At 40.0% G+C, this 23122-nt stretch overlaps 1 protein-coding gene across 3 annotated transcripts in view; it reads right to left on the bottom strand.

Moving 5' to 3' along the window:
• Positions 1–300: 300 nt before the first annotated feature.
• NCK2 (NCK adaptor protein 2) overlaps positions 301–23122 on the bottom strand; it is an 86519-nt gene continuing 63697 nt past the window's right edge. For 2 of the 3 annotated variants that reach the window (XM_086619601.1, XM_086619610.1), the window contains 2 exons: positions 11576–12297; positions 301–1676 (listed from right to left, as the gene is read on the bottom strand). In XM_086619601.1, coding sequence (XP_086475727.1) covers positions 1482–1676; positions 11576–12297 — 917 coding nt within the window. In that variant the 3' untranslated portion in view covers positions 301–1481. Of the gene's footprint in view, positions 1677–11575; positions 12298–12760; positions 12788–23122 lie in introns of those variants that run through there. The other variant, XM_086619617.1, reaches the window with a different exon arrangement.

Genomic DNA, 23122 nt, shown 5'->3' with positions numbered 1-23122 from the left:
TGTGCTACCACTGGCTGAAATACAGAATAGGTAAGGAACAAGTTTCAATAGCAAAAATGTACCAGGAAACAGCTCCATCTTGCAGTTTTCATTAAAGCTATAAACAGGCGTACTTATCACAGAATCAAGCAACATGGGGCCCGTTAGACACTGCCTCATAGCAAACTGTCCTCTGCAGTTGTAGTAATTTTCTTTTTAGGCCACGCAAATTCCAAGATCAACAGAGTCATTATTCACTCTATTTCACCTGCTAAAGCAACACCAGGACTACCACCCAAGGATAAATCCAATACTCCATCATCACATAATACCTTTTTTATTACAATATCCAAAAAACTGAGTATGCAAGATTTTGAGATCTCAAGATCCCTTCTTCAATCTCAGGAATGTGCCATCTAAAGACTGTATATTTAAACCATAAAGGAGTTTAAATGTAAAGAAAAGAGGAAAAAATGCATTTTCTTCATAAACATTCTGTGTGTCTCTTCCTACCAACCACGCCATCCTCTGTAAAACCCGAAGATTTCTTTCTGTAAAGCAAATATATATTATAGTGTTGGTAGCCCACCCCGCCCCGTCCCAAGATCAGTTTTTATTAATCTTCTGTATTAGTGTCAACAATCAGCTACAGATACATATTACTTTGAGAATTAAATACATAATCGTTTAATTCAAACAAGCAAGGGCAAGAGGAAAAAGCATTATGTGGATGGCACATTTGGTTGTAGATAATCAAAACATTCAGCCTTTACAATTCAATGATTCTTTCTCTAGTAATCAACTTTCAAATAAAATTTCTCTTTGTTGCAAATACAGACCAAAATACACTAGATAGTTTTCTTTTACTACAATCTTACCATAGTAGTTTAAGAAGTACTATTACAAAATGCTTTTAATTAGTGTACTCTTTACAAAGAGTCAGAGAGGCAATGTAATAGCAGAGTACAGTGTAAAGAGTGCTTCTAGGAACTAGGAGGTTTTGTAATATACTACTCGGTAAGCGATATAGCTACAGAACTCACAGCCACAACTGGTATGTCTACTCTCTCTCTCACTTCAGCAGCTGCAGCTTCAGTGCATTCAAACTGTGCCCGATGTCTCTGAACGGAGAGTTCTGCCTGCGTGAGCAACCTGAACAGGTCAACACTGGTTTGAATTGAAAACGCCCCTCCTTGATCTGAGCTAACTATGTAAACGTACACAGGAGAGGGGAGTTTTGAACTCAGCCAGGAAGGTGAGTGCTCGCCACGGCCACCCAAGGGAAACTCTCAACCTGAAGGGAGGTGGTCGGAGATTAACAGAACTGGAACACAAAAAGAGGCAAACAAAAAAAGGACAAACAGCAACCGACAGAGCAAACACTTTAGAAAGAGCCTATTCCTTAAGCCTGCTTCAGATATTGCTCTCCTCTATAAAAGTGAATTTAGGACCTAAGGCTTGTAAATTATAAGAGGCCCAGGCGGCCGAGTCCATCTTCAACGTCACTGAAGTGCTTTCACAAGATATAGCTTTTCCCCGTGTTCACTGGTGAAGATGGGAGCCTTTTTGTAGTGTTCCACCAACTCATCCATAGTATTAAAGCGACGCTGCCCAATACAATAGACATTGTCCACGAGCTGCACCTTGAAATGTTTGTTCTTCCCTGATGCCTTTAGAGATACCGAGAAGTCACTGGGCTGTTGAGAAGAATTCAAAAAGAAAAAAGAATTACATAAAAGTGAACAAAATGAAGGCGTAATTTTGTGGTTTCAGGAATGAACTGTGTCATATAGTTGATGGTAATTTATGCTAGTCTTTGTTCCACAGCTCGGTGCTTTAGCTACTTAAGAAACCCAACAGTCTATTATTCAATAAATAATTGCCATCATTATTAACGTGCACAGTTAAGTCAGTTAAGTGAAAGCTCCCCAGATGCATAGTCTGAAGTTGCCAATTACATGACTGAATTGCAAATATTATCTTAGTTACTCAATCTAGAAGCAAGAGAACATCAAGGAGAAGGGGAAAAACTTTCATCATGCATGGTCTCCTTGCTAGAGAGCCCTGGAGAAAGCAATTACTGCATTATTGCTTGGTGAGAGGAAGGAAATTCCCCGTATCACCTTTTTCAGAGCCGTGACCACTAGAGGGCTGTTCTGGCTTTGCATTGCAAAAGGCAAAAACCACGTTCACCTTTTATCTTCATCACCGCCTGTACGGGGAATAATTTCTCCTATCGAGTACACCTTTTTCGTAAAAAAAGGATAAAGCTATAGAATACAAACGCAGTACAAATCTCACCGTCAAACCACTGCCTGCGAAAGACAAAACTTAGTTAACACTTAAGTTCTTCAGGACAGAAGAATTTCACGTGATAAATCTCTTCGTCTCGGTGATGGGCTGCTTTAACGAAGAGAGCACTGGCATCCAAACAGCCGGGATGAGACCATTCTGCTTTCTGTACCACATGCTGCCATGGGAGGGTAGAAAGGACACAGTGTCCCTCGCTTCCAGCCAAACTCCATCTCTAGCCATCAACCGCTGCTGCCTGGCTGTAGAGATGGGAGTACAGGCTTTGCCCCATGAGAGGTGGCTGGAGGCAGGTGTCACTAGCCAGAGGGAAAATGGAATAATAAAAACCAAAAAGCACACACCAGAGCTTGTAGCAAGTACTTAATGGAGATAAGTAACGCCTGATGGGACTCCGGAGGTCCTGCTGCAGGGTCTCCGGAGGTCCTGCTGCAGGGTCTCCGGAGGTCCTGCTGCAGGGTCTCCGGAGGTCCTGCTGCAGGGTCTCTGCCCACTGAAGGCACGGCTTCAGGCAGGAACCGTTGGGAGGTGCGTGCCTGTTTCAGACACAGCCTTCCCACAGCCGCTTCGTCCTCCCTCACACCATGCTGCTGCTTCGGTCAGGCCGGCGCTGTGAACCTGAACTCGTCCAGGCCAAACAAAACCCACAAGGGACCATCTGGTTCACAGCACTGCTGTACGAACAACCCCCAGCGCAGCTGCGGCACAGCAGGACTGAGCCCTGAGACGTTACTGCTGTCTCCAGACTCTGGTTTACGAAACCACAGCCTCCGGAGTCCTCTGCACTGCGCTTGGGGGGTCAGGTACATGGTTGAGTACATACCCAAATAAGCTGAAGGACAGTATTTTCTCAGGCATGCTGTCTTTTTTTCCTGCAATGACACGGCTCTCTGCCCCACACATCCCCCACGTTCTGTCTATCCCAAAATGCTGTCCCTTGCATCTCCCCCTCACCTGTTCTAGTACTGATGCCTTCTCTGCCCTCCGTCCCTACTCCATCTGCCCGCCCAGTGCAAACAAAGCTCCCGCTGCGCCTGTTGGTCTGGCTGTGCCTCAGCCCCCCTGGCTTGCACCTCAGCTTTGGGCAGCAGCTCTTCCCCTCCTGTGCTGCTCAAGGCAGTAGCTGCCTCCTTGCACCTCTGGACTAACACTCTTCTATCTCAAGCCACTACATTCCAGATCCACAAGTAACGCTTCTATAAAAATTATTTTACCTAACATCCATAGGAGAATTACTTCTTCCATCTACAACCTGGTGCCACTGGGCCTTGGCCGGGTCCGTGCAGGCTCCAGCAGGAAGGCAGCTTCAGGCATCGAGTTGTTCTGAACCCACTGGCTCCAAATCCACACAACATCCTCCACAACTGCCAGGAGGAGAGGACTGGGGAGGGTTGGGGAGAGGGATGGAAAAAGATGTCTAATAGCGAATCTTTGGGGTTTCCAGCGCTTCACCCAAGATGTTTTGTGCCCTGTCATCTATCCCTAGCCCCATGCTTGAAAACTGCTATTTTAAGCCGGCTAGCTCCAACACAAAATCCCAGCCGCAGCAGCATCACAAACAAGCCGGCATGGAGCTCACACCAAGACTGACTTGTTTCCAACACCTGCCCTCCTGGTTAAGGCTAACCCGGTTGTACCAACACTGCGCTGCCATTCAGACCCCAAAGGCAGTGTGGACAGACCCTTCGTCAGCCATAACCACTCAGGCATAGGACCTGTGGCAATGGACATCTCCGTAGCCCCAGGCAGCAGCAGCCATCAGATGGTAACAAAGCCCAGCCCCGCACAGATGAAGCTCTGGAACTCTGGGCTCATGGAGCAGACACGTAGGGCATGGGCTGTGGGCAGCGTGCTGATCGCTGTGCTCTAAACACAGGCCACCAGGCAGGTCCATAGGGTCTCTCCAAGGACAGCACTGAGAGGAGCACTTGGAGACCAGCTGCTTAGGATTCAAAAAGATGATCAGGTCTTGCTGACTAAGTTCTGCTGCTTCCATGGGCAATGCCTACGCCAAACAAAAACCAGTAACCAGAGGACTCTCATCTAAAATAGAAGGACTTAAAAATGGGAAGTTCATAATCTGAACTGAACACATTTTTTTTTGTTTTTAGGAACAGGAAAAGATGTTATGATACAGGTTTAAAATAAGTGAAATAATCACTTTGCGCTCAACAAAGTTTTAATGTTTTCTGACAAAGCACAGTTGTTTTCAGCATGTCAAAATTATGAGTTTTCAAAGATCCTTGCATCTGCTAAGAATCATTATCTTTAGACCAGAAAAGATGTGCTAATGACATAGAGAGGGGTGCTAGAGTAGGTCTTAGACCTCTGATCTACTGCCCTATGTCCCAGGCACTGGCCAGACTTAGATCTTCATGAGGTCATCTACACAAGACACTAAATACCTTTCCTGCCATTTTAATTATAACTTTAACAAACAAACATTCTCCTGAACTATTGCCCATTCTTCCCAGGCTCAGAGCTTGTAATTACACTGATGCTTAAATACAAGACATTCGCTTATTTCTCCAGAATATGTTACAAAGTTTATTCTTTTCATGATCTGACTTAATTAAAAAAAAAAAGCGGAAAGGCTGATCTAACTCTTTTGAGAGCCATCATCCGGTGCAAAGAGATGGGAGAGCTCGAACAGCTGTTGCAAAAATCCTGAAACCCTTTATTGGCCTCAGTGTAGTAACTTCTACAGGATGCAAGAACAAACAGCAAAAGCAACTGGACTTGCATTTGTTTTTATTTTGGTTCTTTCCCACTCTAACAAACATGTAAAATGGTTAAAAAGACTACTTTAAAAAAAATCTCTAGATAAACTACTGCTCTTAACATTACCATTTCAAAGCATGTTGGTTCGATGCAGCTTGAATTGGTTCCCTGCTGTCCTCCTTGGATTTCCTCCAAGTCTGTTTATTTTATTTACTGTTTAAGCTATTTTGTTTCAACTGCTGGCCAATTTTTCTCCCTTCTCCCTCTCAAATTAATTGCTACATTTGGATGTTTGCACACTAATTTTTCCAGGAATAAAAGCTTCATATACACCGGATAAAGGCACATCAGAAGGAAGCTTTAATCCCTGAAATCTATAGAACAGTCGATGATTCTGCAACAGAATTACAGAGCATAACTTCATGGCAGGGAACCTCCAAGTATTTATGTACCATCATAATTGGGAAGACCTAAACCTGAAGTTAAATCAATTCCTAAACCAGAAAATTGAAGATTAGCTGTTATGCATCTGCAGCTCTCTAGTCCAGGTGTAGCACTACTTTGAATTGTTTCAGATACCTTTATTTGAACTCCTGCTTATGACTAAGATGACCATAGGCTAGCTGATACCTACAGTATGTGGAAGACGACAGGCAGGAAGATGCTCCTTTAATTTTATTTCTTTGGTCTGGAACTTCACTGTCTTTTCAAAAAAAAGACGGAAAACTTTATCATGAAGATAAGGTATAAAGCAATACAAGGGAAAACCAGGAAAGAAGGTTCCCTCTTTACAATCTCCAGTTGAGAATGAAACAAGACAATTTTATCATAGATGGCAACGTTGGGAAAAATAACTCCCTCTGAAAGCCTTTTACTGATCCCATAACTCACTCTCCCCCACTTTCAATCCAGTTCCACCCAGCAATAGCCTTCCTCCATGGAAGACTCATTTTTCAGGCTATTCTAGACCCTTCAAGCTTCCATCTGTGAGCCTGGCCTGGAGGTCCCCAACTCCTTCCACGTCCATACTCAAGTTTTTCCTCATTCTTCTTCCTACTCGGTCACCCATCGAAAAAAAAAAAACAAACAACAAGTCATAGCTCAAAGGTCTAAGGTCAGAGACTGGAAAGAACCATCTGGGAGGATTAAAAATTCCTTTACTTATCCCTTCCACTCCATTTAAATACATACAAATACCCTTCCTCTCTGCAATGTTCACCATGTTCCAAAATCAATTTCACCAGGTCAGAAACATGAATTAGCTCTATCGATCTTCAAATACAGCTCTAATAACATTTCTATTCTTCCATTTAAAAATAAACCACCAGGAAACTTCCTTAAGCCTGTTTTTAAAGATAAACTTTCTCCTCCTCTCCACTGTACTTATCAATCACAGCATGTCACAGAGCATGACAAATGCTTCAGTTTTTGAACAATTGCCATGTTTCATTGCTTCCATTCAACACTTGCAGGATTAAAACCCCAGGAAAATATGAGACACCCTGAACGCTACAGAATGAGCACCTCAAAAAGCAAACAAGCTCTCCACCTGTGCCTCCTCCCTCTGCTGTCACTATTACTGGACAAAAAGCACAGAAGCTAAATGCGATCTCAGTGGACTGACACAAATCCAGCCTCCCTTACAATCTTCAGTATCATCTTAATACATCTACAATACGTGGCATCACCTTAATGCAATACCCTGCAACCCCATTCAGGATCAGTTACTGTAATTTGATAGCTGTGACTCTATTGGCAGAAGGTGGCCATTACTTCCTAGTGAATAATTGCCCCTGGAACGGTCCAAAAAATTGCACAGCTCATTCCTGCTAACAAACAGAACTGGTTTGAGAAAAATAACATCTTCCCTGCTCCACGGAAAGACATCGTAGGGCTCTGGAGCAGTGGTGTTTGTCTAATCGCTGGTTTCACACCCACCCGCAGTGGAGTATAAGGGGACTACGAGTCTTAACAGAAGCTTCCTTTGAAGTCTAAGGGTATCTGCAGCACAGGATCTGCTCAGAAGCTAGAGGTGTGGTGTGGTTGTCCTCCCTCATCACCGGCCACAACCTATTACTGTTAGCTACAGCACTTGCAAGCACACTTGTTTCCCAGGGTGAATCTGAACAAAAACACCTCTTCCTTCCAGATTTGTTTCTCTCCCCAGTGGAATCTTGGATCTTCAAAGCATGACGATCATCTACCCAACCCAGGCCAACAATGTCAGCCAAGACTTGTTTGTCTTGTGCTAGGTACTACACAAAGAGAACAAAAATCTGGCCGCTAAAGAGCCTGCAATTCAAAAAGGGTAAGAAGTGACTGTACAGAGACTGCATAGATTAAATCTGTGTTCAGGACTGCTACTTAACTGAGACAATAAACTTCAGTTTTTAATCAGCTGAGCAGTCTGCAACAGAAAGAACAAATCAAGTAGTATTTCTAACTAGGTATGTTCCACTTCAGTCTACTCCTTTACCTCTCCAAAACTAAGGTGCCATTATCTAGGTATAACAGAGTTGGCAAAAATGTTATCAGTAGGTAACTGTGCCTGTTACATAAACTATGGGCTTAAATGGTTCAAACAAGTTGATGGTTCTAATAATAGTATTCCGGAATTAATGAAGATAATCAGGCTTCTAGCTACCTGACAGAGTTCATCTCAGGAGATTCTCCACCACGGCAGCATCCCTTAGATCTAAGTGTAACTGAGGAGAATATTTTTGGCTAAAGGAATGTAGCTGTGAGACAAACATCTGGTAAGTTAAATCTAGAAAAACATTGTAAAATCTTGTATCTACTAAAATTCAAAATGGAAAAACATGACAGTCTCATCAAGTAAACACAGAAATATACAAACCGCCTTCTATCCAAGAATGCTCTTGTTACTGAGCTATGAAAGGTAAAGTCAAAGAAATCTAAGCAAAACTTATACAGATGACTTTCCATAACTATGGTGATGGAAGGCTATAGAAAACTCTAAAACAGGTCAAAAATCAGGCATGGGATTAGCAGGATGACTCACAGTTTTAGCTATGGTCCTTTTTAGAAAAGAATAACCCCTGTATCCACAGCTTTAATAGGTAGGTTCATAACACAATGTAATGGGAAGTGCTGGTCTGGTGGAAAGATGAGCAAATCAGAGAGTTGACAACTTCATTCTGTTCAGCCTGGTCTCTTTAATCAAGATCTTTCATTCTGATTGTGCTGATGCTCCTGGTGACTTTTAGCCACAGCGTGAACAGCCTCTGTAGTCATGCCCGTGAAATACAGCAACGGTTAAGAATTTAAGAGCTATTTCTGAAATCTTTCTTTGTTCCATACATAAGAAGCTTGAAATAGATCTTTTGTGATCTTTTTCCCAATGCTATCAAGTATGCCTGTTCACTTATTATATCACTCCTAGCACTTCACAAAAAAAAACCCAACCAAACAAAACAAAACCAAACTAGTAATCCCCAATTCTTTTATAATTCACATAAACAAATTTTACGACGGTATGATATACAAAGATTAGGGCAGACAAAAGTTTGAGATGTAGTAAAATATTTCTTTAAACCTAGCAAAAACTAAAACTCTCAAGTAGTACTAAGACAAAGGAGGCATTTACATGCATAACTACAGTCTGTCTTATTGCTCAAAAATCCCCAAAGATAGGATTTGCAAGACCAGATCAAGATTAGAAAAAGAAAAAAAAGATAAGTTCCTCAATTCAGCACATTTTTTTTTGCGTGTGTGCAAAACACTCGCTGTAATATGAGTTGAGTAAATTTTCTGGGATTCCAGTAAGTGTCAGATGCTGGAAACAACTTGAAGACCACATTCTGAATGAATCTTTTTGTGCTCCACAAGCAACAATTTCCCCAGCAACAATGCAGGCAGCAAATTTGAAACTGCCTTGAATACGAGTGTGTTTAGTGTTATGATGTCATATTAAATTAAAAGGTTACTGTGTCCTTTCAAGCAAATTCATTTACTCAAGAGGTAGAGCAAATAAATAAGCTGTAGCAGGGTGGTCACCGTGACATGGTGTGCAGTGAGAAACGGCTGGGCAATTTTTTAAGTAATGTATTCATTCTCAAACTGTCCTTCTGGCACTTTGACAAAAGACAGAAGAAAATTGATATCTATTGTCTCAAATTAACCCAAAACGCAGCATCCAGATCTAAAGCAAGCTTCTACCTGCTGGATGGACGCACCAAGAGTACACTGCATCCAGTATAGCCGCCTGCCCCTGTCAGACAGGACACCACCTTGAAGAGACAGCTGAACTACTGTTATTTAATGATTGCCATAATCTTTTTAGAGGCTTCCTACATTTTAGAAGACTGTATGCCCCACCTCAGTCTTTTCTTCTGTTGACTAAACAAACATGATTCCTCTCAACCTCTGTAACTCAGTCACGTTTTCCAAATTTCTATTTTTCCTCCTGTTCTCCTCTGGTTTATCTGCATTTGCCTTCATTTCGTGATTATAGTTAACTAAGAGCAGAAATAGGAACTCAATGACACAGGGCTTCAAAGAAAGGGTAGTTTGACAGCTATCATGTCTTCTGCAGAGCACATTCATCAAGGAAAGATGCCTGAAATTTAATCAGACAATACTGTATCCAGAACAAAACATTCCGGACTATTACAGAGTTAGATTTTGTCAATAAAGTTACATGTGATGTAAAAATTTCAGGGAATAGCAAGAGTCCTAACTTCAATAATAATAATAGACTACTAATGCTTTCCAAAAATTAGAATGCAAAGTTTGATGTGGGTTTAGAAAAATCTTACAGAATTATGATTTCCTTGCCTTTCAGCTCTTGTTCTGCTGTCATTAGAAGCCTCTGTTCATCTGCCTCGCCAAGAGCCAACATGTCACTGAATCCCAAATTTTACTGTCGTTACATTAAAAATGCAGGCTCCGTTAATTCAGAATATGGATTCTGCTCGTCTAGAACGCTGCCTTTAGTTTATTGAAGTCGTGTTAGGAAAGAAGTTTTATTCTAAAGGGATAGAGTATGCACTACCTAATGAGTCTGCCTCAAGACTACCTCAGATTTTGCCTTCATTCTAGGACCTCTTCTGAATACCTGAAATAGTAATTTAGGAAGATCACAATCAGCAAATAAAAACATGAAACATGCTTCCAAAAGAGTACTGGAAGATAGAAGGATCTTTACTTCCAAATTTGAGTTCAAGCTTAATTCTCTCCCTCACTTAAAGCAAATTCTTTGTTTTCCAGCATACAGTCATGCCAACACTTACTACTGACTAGTTACTGAAATAATTTACACAAGGGATATGCATATGGGAACATTTTTCCACCAATTTGTAGATGATTACGATAAAGAATATCACATGCTCTAACCAGAAATGATGTATGCAATCAATACAACCTTGGTCAGACTCAAGAAATCTTCTAAAAACCATACTACGGCCCAAACTGTATGCAGTTGACACTGCTTTGGTTTTCATTTGCAAAGCATATTGTAAACCAGGATAGCCCACACAATACAGGCACAGTGAAACCTGATTCAAATACGGCATATAGATGTCCGCAGCTGTATAAGGTACATTTACCTTAGTAGTACCATATGTTCAAATTAGAAGACTCAGCTAACATAACTGACTATATTAATTTTGAATTTTTATAAGTGATGCAACAAAATACTTAGATGGAGGCATCTACTAAACAACAATCTGTCTTTATGAAATGGCCCTACAATTCAAACAAATGCAGAAAAGCCCTAACCACAAATTCTGATTTTTTTTTTGTTGGTAGCTTTTGAAAGATGTATTAGGGAGTTATTAAAATCTGTCACCTTTTAAAAAATACAGTCAAGGGATAATTAAATTTTGAGTGCTTTAACTATGAATTCTCCAGCCTCAGCATACATGAAGGGCTTCTCAGTGCAATTTTAAATTTGAACTTTCAGAATTACAATGATCCCTAATCGGCATTATTCACATCCCTCTGATTTCATCAAGGCTCAATTTACAAAGCATATGAGCTGCTGACTTGACCGTCTCTGTTGTGTATCATAATCTTATCAACTAGATACAACAATAACTTTACCTTACTACAACCTGAGTAATCCAAGTAGAGCATAAAGACATTAAAATGGGATTTTAAGCAATGGTTTAAAGAACCTATGTTATTATTCAATTCAAGGCAGAATAAAACTGACCAATGCAAAGATCCCATTTGAAATTAGCTTTAAAATCAAATTTATGACCAAATTTGCAATTCAGTAGAAATATTTATCTTGCAGCACTGTCAATTTGAGGAGGACTGCATATGAGGAACACATGAAAAGTGAAATTGGAGCCCGAAATACTTAGTTGCTTGTGCACTAATTAAGAAACCCTGAAGGATACAGCCCACAGCTGTTAAATTTCAGTGTAAATGTCACCGCATTTCAGTAACAGACTGATTCTCACAAGCAGTAAGCGTAGGGGTTGGTTACGTTGCTTGCTTCTTTAAGGGTGAGAAGCCCTTTACTACAGACAGGGAAGCTATTAACTGCCATGCTCGATAGCCCAAGCATCGGGTATTACATCGGCTGAGTATCACTTACCGAAGATTCACTATCTCTAACAAGGAAGTCTCCTTCCACTCCCCTTTCGTTGAGGGCACATTCCGCTTGGTGTCGGGTAACATTCCCGTAATACCACTCTCTTCCAGCAAACCGTCCTGTAGAAGATGGTCCCGTGTAGCTTATCTGAGGCGGATGGGAAGTGTTAATGGTAGGACCATCGCTAACGATTACTACATAGTTTTTAGGAACAAGACCGATTTGCCCTCGGGAATTTTTACATTTCCACCATTCTGGGTCATTTTCTGGCTTTTCAATGACTTCCATTGTTTCCCCTTTTTCAAAATTGAGCTCTTCTTCTGTGACAGAGCTGAATGGATACAGTGTCTGAACAACGTGGAGTACTTTGGTGCCCTGGCCGTTACTCATGGAAGCGCCTTTCCTTAAGCTGAGAAAGCTGGGTGAATCTGCAGTCGCCTCCTCAACCTCCTCCACAACATAGTTCGAAGGAAACCAGCCAATCTGTCCATTGTAGCTACCTCTCCACCAGCCGTCGCTGCACTTCTCCATTACAATCACTCGGGACCCTTTAACCAGGGACAGTTCATCCTCCCTCTCTGCAACGTAGGCAAATTTCACATAGGCTGGAATGTTAAGATCGTAAATCCGGTCGGCGCTGCTGCCATTGGATGGGTATTCGGCGTCCGTGCTAGGAGTGGGCGAGGCGTCTCGCGTGCTTGTCTTTCGCTTAGTTTTTCCCAAACCTGTTAAAGAGACAAACAAAGTGGTCACTCGGAATGCCTGTCCCCAGACTGCAAACGCTGGATTCGGTGACATGCTCCTCCGACACTTCAACAACACTGCTGAACGGAGACATCTTCTGTAACACTACACAGTCAAGAAACAGTAACCCCTTTAAGTGATTATCTTTAACATCCAGCTGATGCACCATTAGGTAAGGAGCAATTTGCATTATAAGGATCCTCTTCCCTTCCCAGAAGTACCAGAGTTTTAAACACACTTAAAACCGGTGGTTTCTTCACTAGGAGAACAGCTAATCACTGGAACCGTTGCACAGCTTGCTGTTATGTCTCTTAAAAATCCAGCCAAATGATCATGCCTTTTAATTTTAGTGATGACTTTAATTTGGCTCAAGCAAAACATGAAAGAAAACCTAGAAAAATAAACTAGCACAGCAATAAAAGCTAAAGTTTCCCTGCAAATTACTTTTTACTCTCTCCATTCTTCAGTCAGTCCCCAGGCAGCTACAGCTGCAACTCCTCCTTCCAACTGCAAGCTCCCTTTCAAAATCGACACCTCTTTCATCTACGTTTTGTCACGTATTGTAAAAGCGTAAACCTGACGGTGAGGAAGGTCATTTGCATACGTTCCCCTATAATCTGTAAATTCTGATGTACTGTCCCGGCTTTAATTATAGCATGAAATACAATGTACAGAAAAAACAGCAATAACAGTAAGTATGTAACTTTTTTTTTTTCTAAATTAGAGCAACCATGCTAATGTTTGTTTAAATATGGAAGAAAAACTGTGCAACACACTTGGTGCACTTTTCAAACTTTTGCAGCGAGAACTGCTTAAGCGTATATGTAAATGGAAAGATAAAGCGAACAAGTAGCCCTCTTGTGAAATTCACTTATAAAAGTTCTGAAAACAAAAGGTAAAGTCTCAGTACAGCACAAACCAAGCAACACCCAAAATGTCATGCAGGGGACAGAAAGCAAAAACCAACTCAGAAATAGGAGCTTTTGTACTTTTCTCCATGCTCCTAGAGCCTTGCTGGCAGGCGAGAGATTCACGTGAGACACAATGAGATTACAGCAGATTGAATGAAAAAAAAAAAAGAAAAAAATAAGACTTTGCTTTTCTTTCTTCAAGTAATCTGATATAAGGAAACGAATACCATTTCATTTTTATGAAGTAGTCTACTTCAGGACTACTTAATCTGGCCATTCCACTGCTGAAAAGAATGTTCACTTTTTAAATATACATACATATATACCTACATGCATATACAATTAATATCTTCAGCAAAGGTGTTTGTTCAGTGCAAAACTACCTGGTTTATTGCACAGGGTTAGCTGTACAGCACAGACAAACGGTGCACACACGACCATGTGGGGATTGCTAACTAGAAGGGTTAAATATGTTAATTAAAACAGTCTTAAGGTCTCAGAAGACGGCAGAAAATTCTGATGATCCTAAAGTGTTTCCTGACCTTCCCCAGCAGCTCCTTGCTTCCTGCTGGAGCTTGCTTACATCCTACTGTCATTCTAACTACATAATTTCAGCCAAGAGCTGGTGGCTGCATTTTCAGGCAAAATGAGGGCGAACAGTTTATTGTACTAAGGGAGACAATCGCAGGAAAAGAGTGTCCAAGCAAGCGCTAATCAGAAGCCGGCCAGGCTCTGATCTCTGCCAAGACTGGAAATTTTCATCAGTTTAGAGATCATTTTCAATCAAAAGACAAGGATGTATCAGAATTAAGGAGCATTAAATTAGGGTGATATAAACAAACACAACTTAAGGGTCATTGGGAAATTACTTGTTATGACTTCATGGAAAACAAGCAACTGTGTTTCAATAGCTACACTCTACATAAAGCCCTACACTGAGATTGAAACTTCCAGATTAAAAGCTTTGGGTTTGATGTGCTTTGTAATGGAGATATGCAGCACCACTTCTTGGAATTGTAGCAGAACAATTAATAATATAAAGAAAACCAGCAGATAAAATTAAGTAGCTGGCCAGGAGAAAACTAGTTGAAAATCAGAGTACAGAGAAAACTGAGATATGGGGATGCAGTGTGATAAGAGAATGCCATAAACTGAAATATCAAGAGAAAAAATTGTTGACAAACTGGTGAAAGAAAAATTTTTCAAAAAAGAATTCTGAAGTCTGATAAAGGTGTCTAAACACTTAGCGAAACGTTAAGATCCAAGCACTTTCATTCACTTGGAGTTTCAGAAGCTGCATCTTTTTCCACAAACTTTTCAATGCTGTGTCTGGTGTTTTACATGTTTCTGTCTATCCTCCCCATTGAACAGAAACCATAACAACATAGGAAAAAAAAAATCAGAAAGTTCATTTTTTTTCTTTATCAATAAAAGCAGTGGAAGCTCTTCAGTTTAAGCATAACATTTAATGCAAGCAAACTTTTAAGGCTGACAGTATGGTACTGATTAGCCTTTTGCAATAGCAGCAATGTGCACCAAAGACTGCGTTTCCAGCTGGTCTGACCAAGGTAACAAACCATGCAGAGACCTATCTGCAGCCAAGCACAGCAAAGGGCATGCACAACATTATCTCAAACTCATTTTTTCTGTGAGGATACAACATTCATAACTGCGTCTATGACAGAAGAGGAAACAAATTGTTCCACAAGCAGAACGAAGGAAATCTGTTCCTGTTTTTCTCCTTACACCTCCTGCTGCACTACTCCTTCTCTGCCTCCTCCATCTCCTGCAGGATCCACAATAAGCCCCCCTACCATATGACTGCCTTCGCATCCCCAGGTCCTTATCGTACCTCCAGCTCCCCACTGCAATCTCCAAATTGCCCTCAAGGTACACTCCATCTCCCCTGGTGCTGCCCTCCCTACCTTCACTGGGTTGGCCAGCCAAGCACGGTGCCTGGCACCCCACTGCCTTTCAGCCTTGCCTGGACCAAGCAAAGGGCTGGGTGGGATTGCTCTGGCTTCTGCTCCAGTGAGGGACACCAGCAATGACCCTCTCAGCCACCGAGCTGGAGAAAACTAGTTTGTTTATCTCTGCCAGTCTGTCAAGTTTGCTTAAAATTGGATGAGTTATCAAGGGTGGGCAGATGGATGGACGATGACAGCTGACTGTGACAGCATGACTACTGTAAGCTTCACTTCCTTAGGAAACAAGGCTAAAAATACGATTTAGTAGGATGGCTAGTCATAGCTAAGCAAGAGTAAAGTTAGGATGATTATAAACTTCATATGCATCTATGACAAAAATCACAACTCCATTAAAAAAAAAGTACAATCTACATGAGTCATCTCTGGAAAAGTAAACACTGCCATTACTCACTACTAACAGAAATGTTCACTTACTACTATTTATAAAGGTATCTCTATTCTTATGTCCAAATGGAATGAAACCCATGTAAGGAATTCCATGGAAAGCAAAACATCCAAGCGCTTTAGGAGTCACATTTGGAAGAGTCAAACATACTTGTGATTGCAGTCATAATTTTGGCATTTTTATTCTCTTTGTTTTAATGAAAACTTATCTACTAGTGAAATACAACTGTATTTTCCCATTCTGACTCATTGGTTACAGTTCAGGTATAACTAGCTGTTGTAAGGAGAAATCTAAAGCAATGGATTGGCTTTCAAGTGAGGGGAAAAGAGTCAGAGCAAAAGCCTTGGAAAGCAGCAGAAAGCCTGTTTTATGTCACGGCATCTTGTAGGAAATAACATTGTTCACAATCTACAGCTGACCCACACTGAACTAGTTCATTTTCCTTCTTACAAAAAAGTGGCCAAGTGACGTGAGTAGGTTTAATTTTTAGATAGATATAACACTGAGACAAAAAAACTGGTTAGCATAATTTCCAGAGAAGGGATCCACTGCAAATCCTCCCTCTCACTGCAGTGAAGACGAAATCCTCTGGCCCTGAGGTTAGTCTTGGGGAGACTCCGAAACGTGCCTCCTTCATTACTCCGTGCCCTGTTCCTTTCCTCGCTCAGTTGCAGCTCTAAAGAATAGCTTGTTTTTCGAGCAGCAGGCCGAAGGAAGACTTGTTTCCTATGAATTTGCTTCCTGTCTCTTAAGTTGCCGTTGCGCAAACCCCAGCTTCGCACCCTTTCGCTACCAGCTTGTCCCTGCGATGGCCTTCCCGCTGTACCAGCAGGTCCTCCAGCTCACATCTCCAACACCCTCTCCCTGCAGCTCTTCCAGCCTTCCCACCTCATGATCCTTAAGTTCCTCCAGGAAACATCTTTAGCCTCCCCTATCCCCAAACCTCAAAACGGTGTAATTTCCTTCTGGTCACCCTCCTTTGGCCCAACGCTAGGATACTGCCAGTTCCCTTGCCCTTACCTACGTCTTTTGCCATGCTCCTGGCCCAAAGCTTGGCCACCTGTCAGACAGTGCAGATGCCCCAACTGCCCAGCCTTCTCCTCCTAAAATCAAAAGAAGGATTCCCCTCTCCTCCTTCTGCCTTCAATGAAGGCTCTGAAACATGGCTGCTTACCTACGATCTTTATGAAAATTGGTGCTTAGGATAGACAAGTTTAATTATCTTTACAACTTTCATCAAGTTCATACATAACAGTTGTATGGAAAGGGATTTTTTTGCCACTAGTCAAGATTCATATTCCATTTGCTAATTATGCTTTATATTACGTACTACCTTTACCAGAAAAAAGCCCATTTACAAAACAGATATTTTCTCCTAATTTTAGAAAGACTTGTTTGACAAGTCTTTCCATGCTCCTGTGAGCTGGTGTCCTTTCCTGAAACATGGAATGACCACATTTTGGTTTTCAACTGCTTTTGCTCATCCCCAGAAGCAAAAGAACAGATTCACTGACGTGACTGTATAATGCACCTTCACAGAGTTATCCATACTCACATTTATTTTTTTAAGTTCTATTTAAGAATAACATGCACTAAACACTGAAGATATTTGCAGTCAAATTGTCTATCATCCCCCTCCCAAGACTGCTCCCTAAATTTATTACATCTCATATGTGGCTTAACTTTAAACAGACTAAATACAGTAACATTTCTTTTCCAAAGGAATTTTAAGTTTATTTGATACCTCAGATTACTGACTTTTCCATTCTCCCATCTTCTATATATAAAAAAGGTCAGTCAATACCCAAAGTCAATTTCTGAAAAATAGTTGGCAAGAAAAACTAGTGTCATCTGAATTATCCCAACCTATCTTTTCTAAACTCTTCTTTGATTTTAATACATAAATCATGAGCAAAAGTATTTTCTGCAGCTTACCTGCACATCAAATCAAATTCACAGCACAAAAAAAAAGGCCTTTCAGAAAAAAGGTGCAACACAAGAAAACTGTATTGCTTTGAGAAATCATAAAGGCAACACTAAACAATTTCCAAAACAGAATTCTTCAATCCAGAACTCAATGAAAGAGACCATGCCACTAAATACGCCAGATGTGACTGCTTCAGAAGCCTCCAACAACTTCTTATTAAAATATCGAGAACAATTAAGGAAAGATTCCCGTCCTCAGCAAGTAAGTGACCTTTAAACTGTAAAAACCCTGCAAAACCAAGAACAAAAGTGCCTCAATACAACCCAGTTCTTGGAAGCTACTTCCTCTTTAAGGGACTAGATTTCTACGAAACAGCATCCTTCAAATATCCTGTATCACTTTCGGGGAAGCTAGTTGTAAGCCTAAATATACAGCTGGAAACAAAATAACAAATGCTGCTGAGTAAGGTTGTTACCTTCCCTCTTCTCATGGCAATTAGAAAAACAACTTCTTATATATTTTCTTTTATTGCTATATTTACACATTTTAATAGATTATTTTTCGTAACAAGTCAGAACTGATTTTTTGTATCATGTATTCAACCTTTTACGTTTGAAATTAGTTTTCCATCATTTGTTATATATTATCACAAAGCTATAAATCAGGAAAAAAAAACCTCAAGTATGATAAGGGTCATCAAATAGATATTTTGAATTAATAGTACATCAAATACTGCCAGTTACCTTCTTTCATAGTCAGTTTACAAACACGACAAGCTTTTTCTCAATTAAAAAACCTAAATTACCCTGTATCATGTAGTCAAAACACAAGAACTGACACTAAAGCTGAATTAAAAGCACATTTACGTACAGTCAAAGGTGGGTAAAAAATTGTATATTTCATTTTTATCTCTCTAAACTAAATTTTGCAGAGGTTTTTATTCTTTAAATCTCCAGAAACAGAAACGTGATGCTCTGCCCACTTGGAAAGGCAGGCAGGGCTAGCGAGGATGCCTGCCTTCCCACCTCCTGGTTCCTCACCAGCCCCCAAAGTGCCCAAACCAGCCATGCTCTCCTCAGAGAGACTTGCTCCGCCATCAGGTTAGTGCCCAAAACTCAACCCGTGACACCCAGTTCTGTCAAAAGCTGACTGACTGCCGTGATTTTAGCCAGATGAACGCAACGCTGGGCCGATTTTGATGGGTCAGCAGGAGCACACGGATGCCCTTCAGCCCCTGGCTGCAGGGCTGAGTGTCTCCCTCCTCACACGTGACAACACCCTTGCCCAACTTCCCAGTTCACACTCGATGGCAACGCCTTTCGGCACGATGCTCAACTTCAGCACTTGAGTTCGCAGCCATTCAGTATCAAACCGACCCATATATAAAAGCAAAGGTATTGAAAAGAGGAGGAACGAGGGAGAAAAGTTCTCGCAGACAGTTCCTTCAGTTTCTGTCACAACTCTCACACAGGCTGTAAAAGCATGGCTTTTAAACATAACATGAATGAGTATTTGAAAATTTATTTATGGGGAAAAATAATTTAAAAAAAAAAAAAATCTGTCATTGTCATTACAAGTTATCCAGCAACTGAAATGTCTTTACATTTACTGGCCATTCTTCTCTGAATTAAAAACCAAACAACAATAAAGCAGTTACTTGTAAAATTTTTCATACAAATGTTAATACATCTCAATTTGCGTATCCTTCTTCTGAAGTAAAATCCTTTAAACAGTACTTTACAATGAGGGGAAAAAAAAAAAAAAGATCATAGAAGCCACCACAAAAAGCATAAGTATAGTATGTTTTTTTATAAAAATATTTTCATTTTAAATCAGATTTTTAAAATAATGTTTTTCTTCTTTAACAATAAACCCATTATCATTAAAATTGAAACAATGCACTCCAGAGCTGAAAAAATTAACATTACTATAATCTATTAAGACAACTTCCATTGAACAGTTGAAACATTCAAGCAAAACAAAATAAATTTAAGGAAGTCAAGCAAATGAGCTAGGAAAACTCCCTAGAGCAAGAACTTGTTCAAATACTGAATAATAACAGTAATCTCTGAAAGAGTTAGAAAAAGCATTCAAAAAGTAATTTGTTTAGTGACTTACACAAAAAGTTAAGAAATCTGTTTCAGCTGAGATGCAAATATGGTTTAGTTCCCCCCAAATATAACCCCAAATTTTACAGAACAGCGCTCTCAGTTCTAAAAATCTTCAAAGACATGGTAACCAGAATTTCTCATTCAATTTACTAATCAAGGGTTTTGTGATAGATGCAGCAGAAACAAGCAAGTTTATCAAAACCTATTTTTATTTAGAGGCAAGACTTATTCAATGTTTTAGCAAATTTTTATTTGAGATTCTTAAAATCTTTATTTTTCTTGTGCATTTTAATAGAATTGCAATTCCATCTGGCTTCGCACACATGCAGTTAAAAAAAAAAGATCCTTTTCTGTTTACCAAATAAGTTATTAATTTCCTAATACTAAGGCTCTGAATTATATTGCATATTAATGCATATAGTTAATAATTATGCAAAGTGTACAGTTTCTTTTTAAAACAAACAAAACGTATTAACAAAGAAGTAATTATCTTTTTGGGAAAATTCTTAAACATTAAATGATGTAAATGAAGTGATTAATTCACTCAATACAGAGACAAACACATAACTTCTGGATAGCTGGAATGTCCAGATCAGGCATTCATTTAGTTTTATGTTATTTATTATTTTTATAATTTTAAATTCATTTGTCTTTGCTTCTTTATTGAGAAGGAATTCAGCAGACTGAAGTTTCTTCTGTTACGTAGAAAGAAAAACTAAACATTTCTGCAAATTTTCAGCCTGCAACCTCCCACCCCTTCTTCTCCCCCTCCACCTGCACGTTCAGTTTCCAAGTGACCATTCAAAGGCCAAGATCCACATGGGATAGTTAGTATTTTAGAAGCAACACCTCCATCAATAGCACTCTTTAAAGGACAATGCTATACATTCCAGAAATCTTCAGCTGCATTTGTGATACAGAAATGAAGCCTTACAGCTCTATTAATGACTTTTTGTATCTCCTTTAAGCAGCTCAGTATCAAGAAAAATTACACTAGAACTAATCAGAAAATGGAAACTCTTATTTAAATGTCAGATTCTGACATTTTGCCAACAAGGCTGCTTTATCATTATGTTTTTCAAATACAGGAAGAAGCAGTGTCAAAGTTTCCCATACATCAAACACTATTTGGTATGGAGGCTTCCATAAAGAAATCAACTCAACTGTATTAAAAACAACTACTGCGTTAATTCTTGTAATTTCAACTGTGTTAACATGCCTATCTGTTGTCAGGAAAGGCACACTCAAATTCCAGCACCAGATAACAAGTTTCCTGTACCCAAAGCATTTTAGAGCAAGAGGAAAAAACGAAAGATATACTACAGGGACATATGCGGACAGAGTTTTCCAAAGGTGTCAAACATACAATCCAAAGGCTTCCATCCACTGGCTCGTGTATGTTCTTACCCCAGTGGAAAAGTGAAGTAGATGAAGTCTTACTATGCAAATTTAAAATGGCCTTGGGATGTTAAGTCCTCTATGGAATAGGATAATGGCTGTGTCAATCTCAAACAGAAGGCATATAAAACGAATGGGGTTTCTCAAGATCTATGGTTCCAATTTCTGTCTACAAATCTAAATTGAAGATAGCTTGCTTTAAATACACAGTCTTTGCTTTCAAATAGTGATAATTTCAAGATATTTCCACCTACTTCATAATCTTATTAATGATGCTCTCTTGATTTGGTAGGACGCCTCAATAAGAAAAAATAACCAGGACTACCTTAAACCTAAGGCAGTCCTATCATTCTAAGAGCAGATTCATAAGGTGTGGGGAGAAGACACACTAGCCCTGTAGGACTTCCAGTGCTTTCAGTTCCCCTGATATAGAGAAGGAAAGCTACACCGTTTTGCCTCTCCTTCACAAATGCTAACAGAATATTGACAAAGAAATCCCTAACGTGCACAAGGTGCTCCAAACCGTCTACCCCAATACACGCTCCTGTCCCTCAGTAAGCATACAACAGTTTATGTTCTCCCTCCTCCTCCAGCATTTGATGGAAAGATTATTTATATTTAGCTATCGCACATTTATATGAAGTAAAAGAGGTGCCTGGGACAGCTCTGGATACAAAACCAACTTGCTCTGGATACAAAAACCACTCAATTTTTTGTTTTCTAAAAAACATGTAATATAGCAAGTACAAAGTAGACTACCCTGAACATAAGACGATGACCCTCCAATTTAAAGACTCTTCTAGATATCTGAGATGAAATCATTCTATTATGGATATGGGTGATTATAGTATTAACTTGGTCTTTTCATTTCTTCTTGTTTTCTCAGATTTGCCCTCAATTCTGTACGTGAAAATGAAAGGCTTAATAGGTGTTACAAATATAGATTGAAGTTCAGATCATCAAGCCCAAACCTGAACAGATAAATTACAAAGCAGTAATTACACAGCCTCTTCATGCAAAGAAATGCATTAGAAGACAATGATGCAAACACTGACTAAAGAAAGGCAATCTCTCGGTATCGAAAAGCTCAAGATAGTCCCTCCTGAATGGAACATGGTCAGCTACTCTTTGAGGTTATAGTGTTCCATTTCAGTTAGCCCATACCAACACCAAGCGTGATGTAAAGCCTTAGTAACCATACCGTAAGGTCAGATGACAATGCTACACTACACTGATGTTTTCAAACATTAAATACTACAATACAAGAAAATCCAAGGTGTTTATTACTTTTTTCTTTGGCAATCTCAGAACTCCTTAGAAGCCTGTCAGATACTGCAATTTTATTCAAAGCTCCTTTTAGGAAAGGAAAGCAAAGTAAATACCACCTTTTCTTTACTAACTTCTCTCAATTGTGATGCCTGTAGCTTCACTAATCAAGGGCTCTCAGGTTATTTGCAACTACATACGCAAAACCAGACCTCCCCACTACTGAAGGGGAAGTAACAGGGGAAAATGGCTTGCTTAACAAAATAGCCCATCTCCTCTGAGGCTTGGCCCTCACAGTCAAAGCGCAAAACCCCCAATTCACAGACTAAAACAATTTATTCTGTAGACCAAAACTCAATGATGAATTAGTAAGTAATATAGTAATAAATTTACCTCCTGTTCTGGAGAACAACTTCCTGAATGAACAATTCAAAAAATATCTTACAAGTTTGTAAATTGGTAGAGCCTATGTACAAGAACAACGGCATTTTCACTACAATAAAATACATTTTCCCCTTCTCTTTTCTTTCACTTTCCATTTCTTTCATTTCCAAGGTCCCAAAGACCGCTAAACAAGAGCGATGGCAACAGTCGCGTAAAGTTTAGATGGCCTACAGGCAAAGTCCTACAACAATCTTCTGGTGTGAAATACAGCTACAAATAGTCACCTAGCAGAAACAGCACCCCTGAATGTCCACCTGGCCACTCATTCACAGTAAGAGCGGTGTCTGTCCAAATCTGTTTGCTGAGACCACAGAAAAACCACTTGTCAGTAAACAATCACGTTTACCTTTATATAGTGACTCTCAAAGTAAGCTGT

The sequence above is a fragment of the Tauraco erythrolophus genome, chromosome 1, assembly GCF_009769465.1.
Source record: "Tauraco erythrolophus isolate bTauEry1 chromosome 1, bTauEry1.pri, whole genome shotgun sequence".
NCBI lineage: Eukaryota > Metazoa > Chordata > Aves > Musophagiformes > Musophagidae > Tauraco > Tauraco erythrolophus.
The sequence above is the reverse complement of the archived record's forward strand: the minus strand, read 5'-3'. Positions and strand labels throughout refer to the sequence as shown.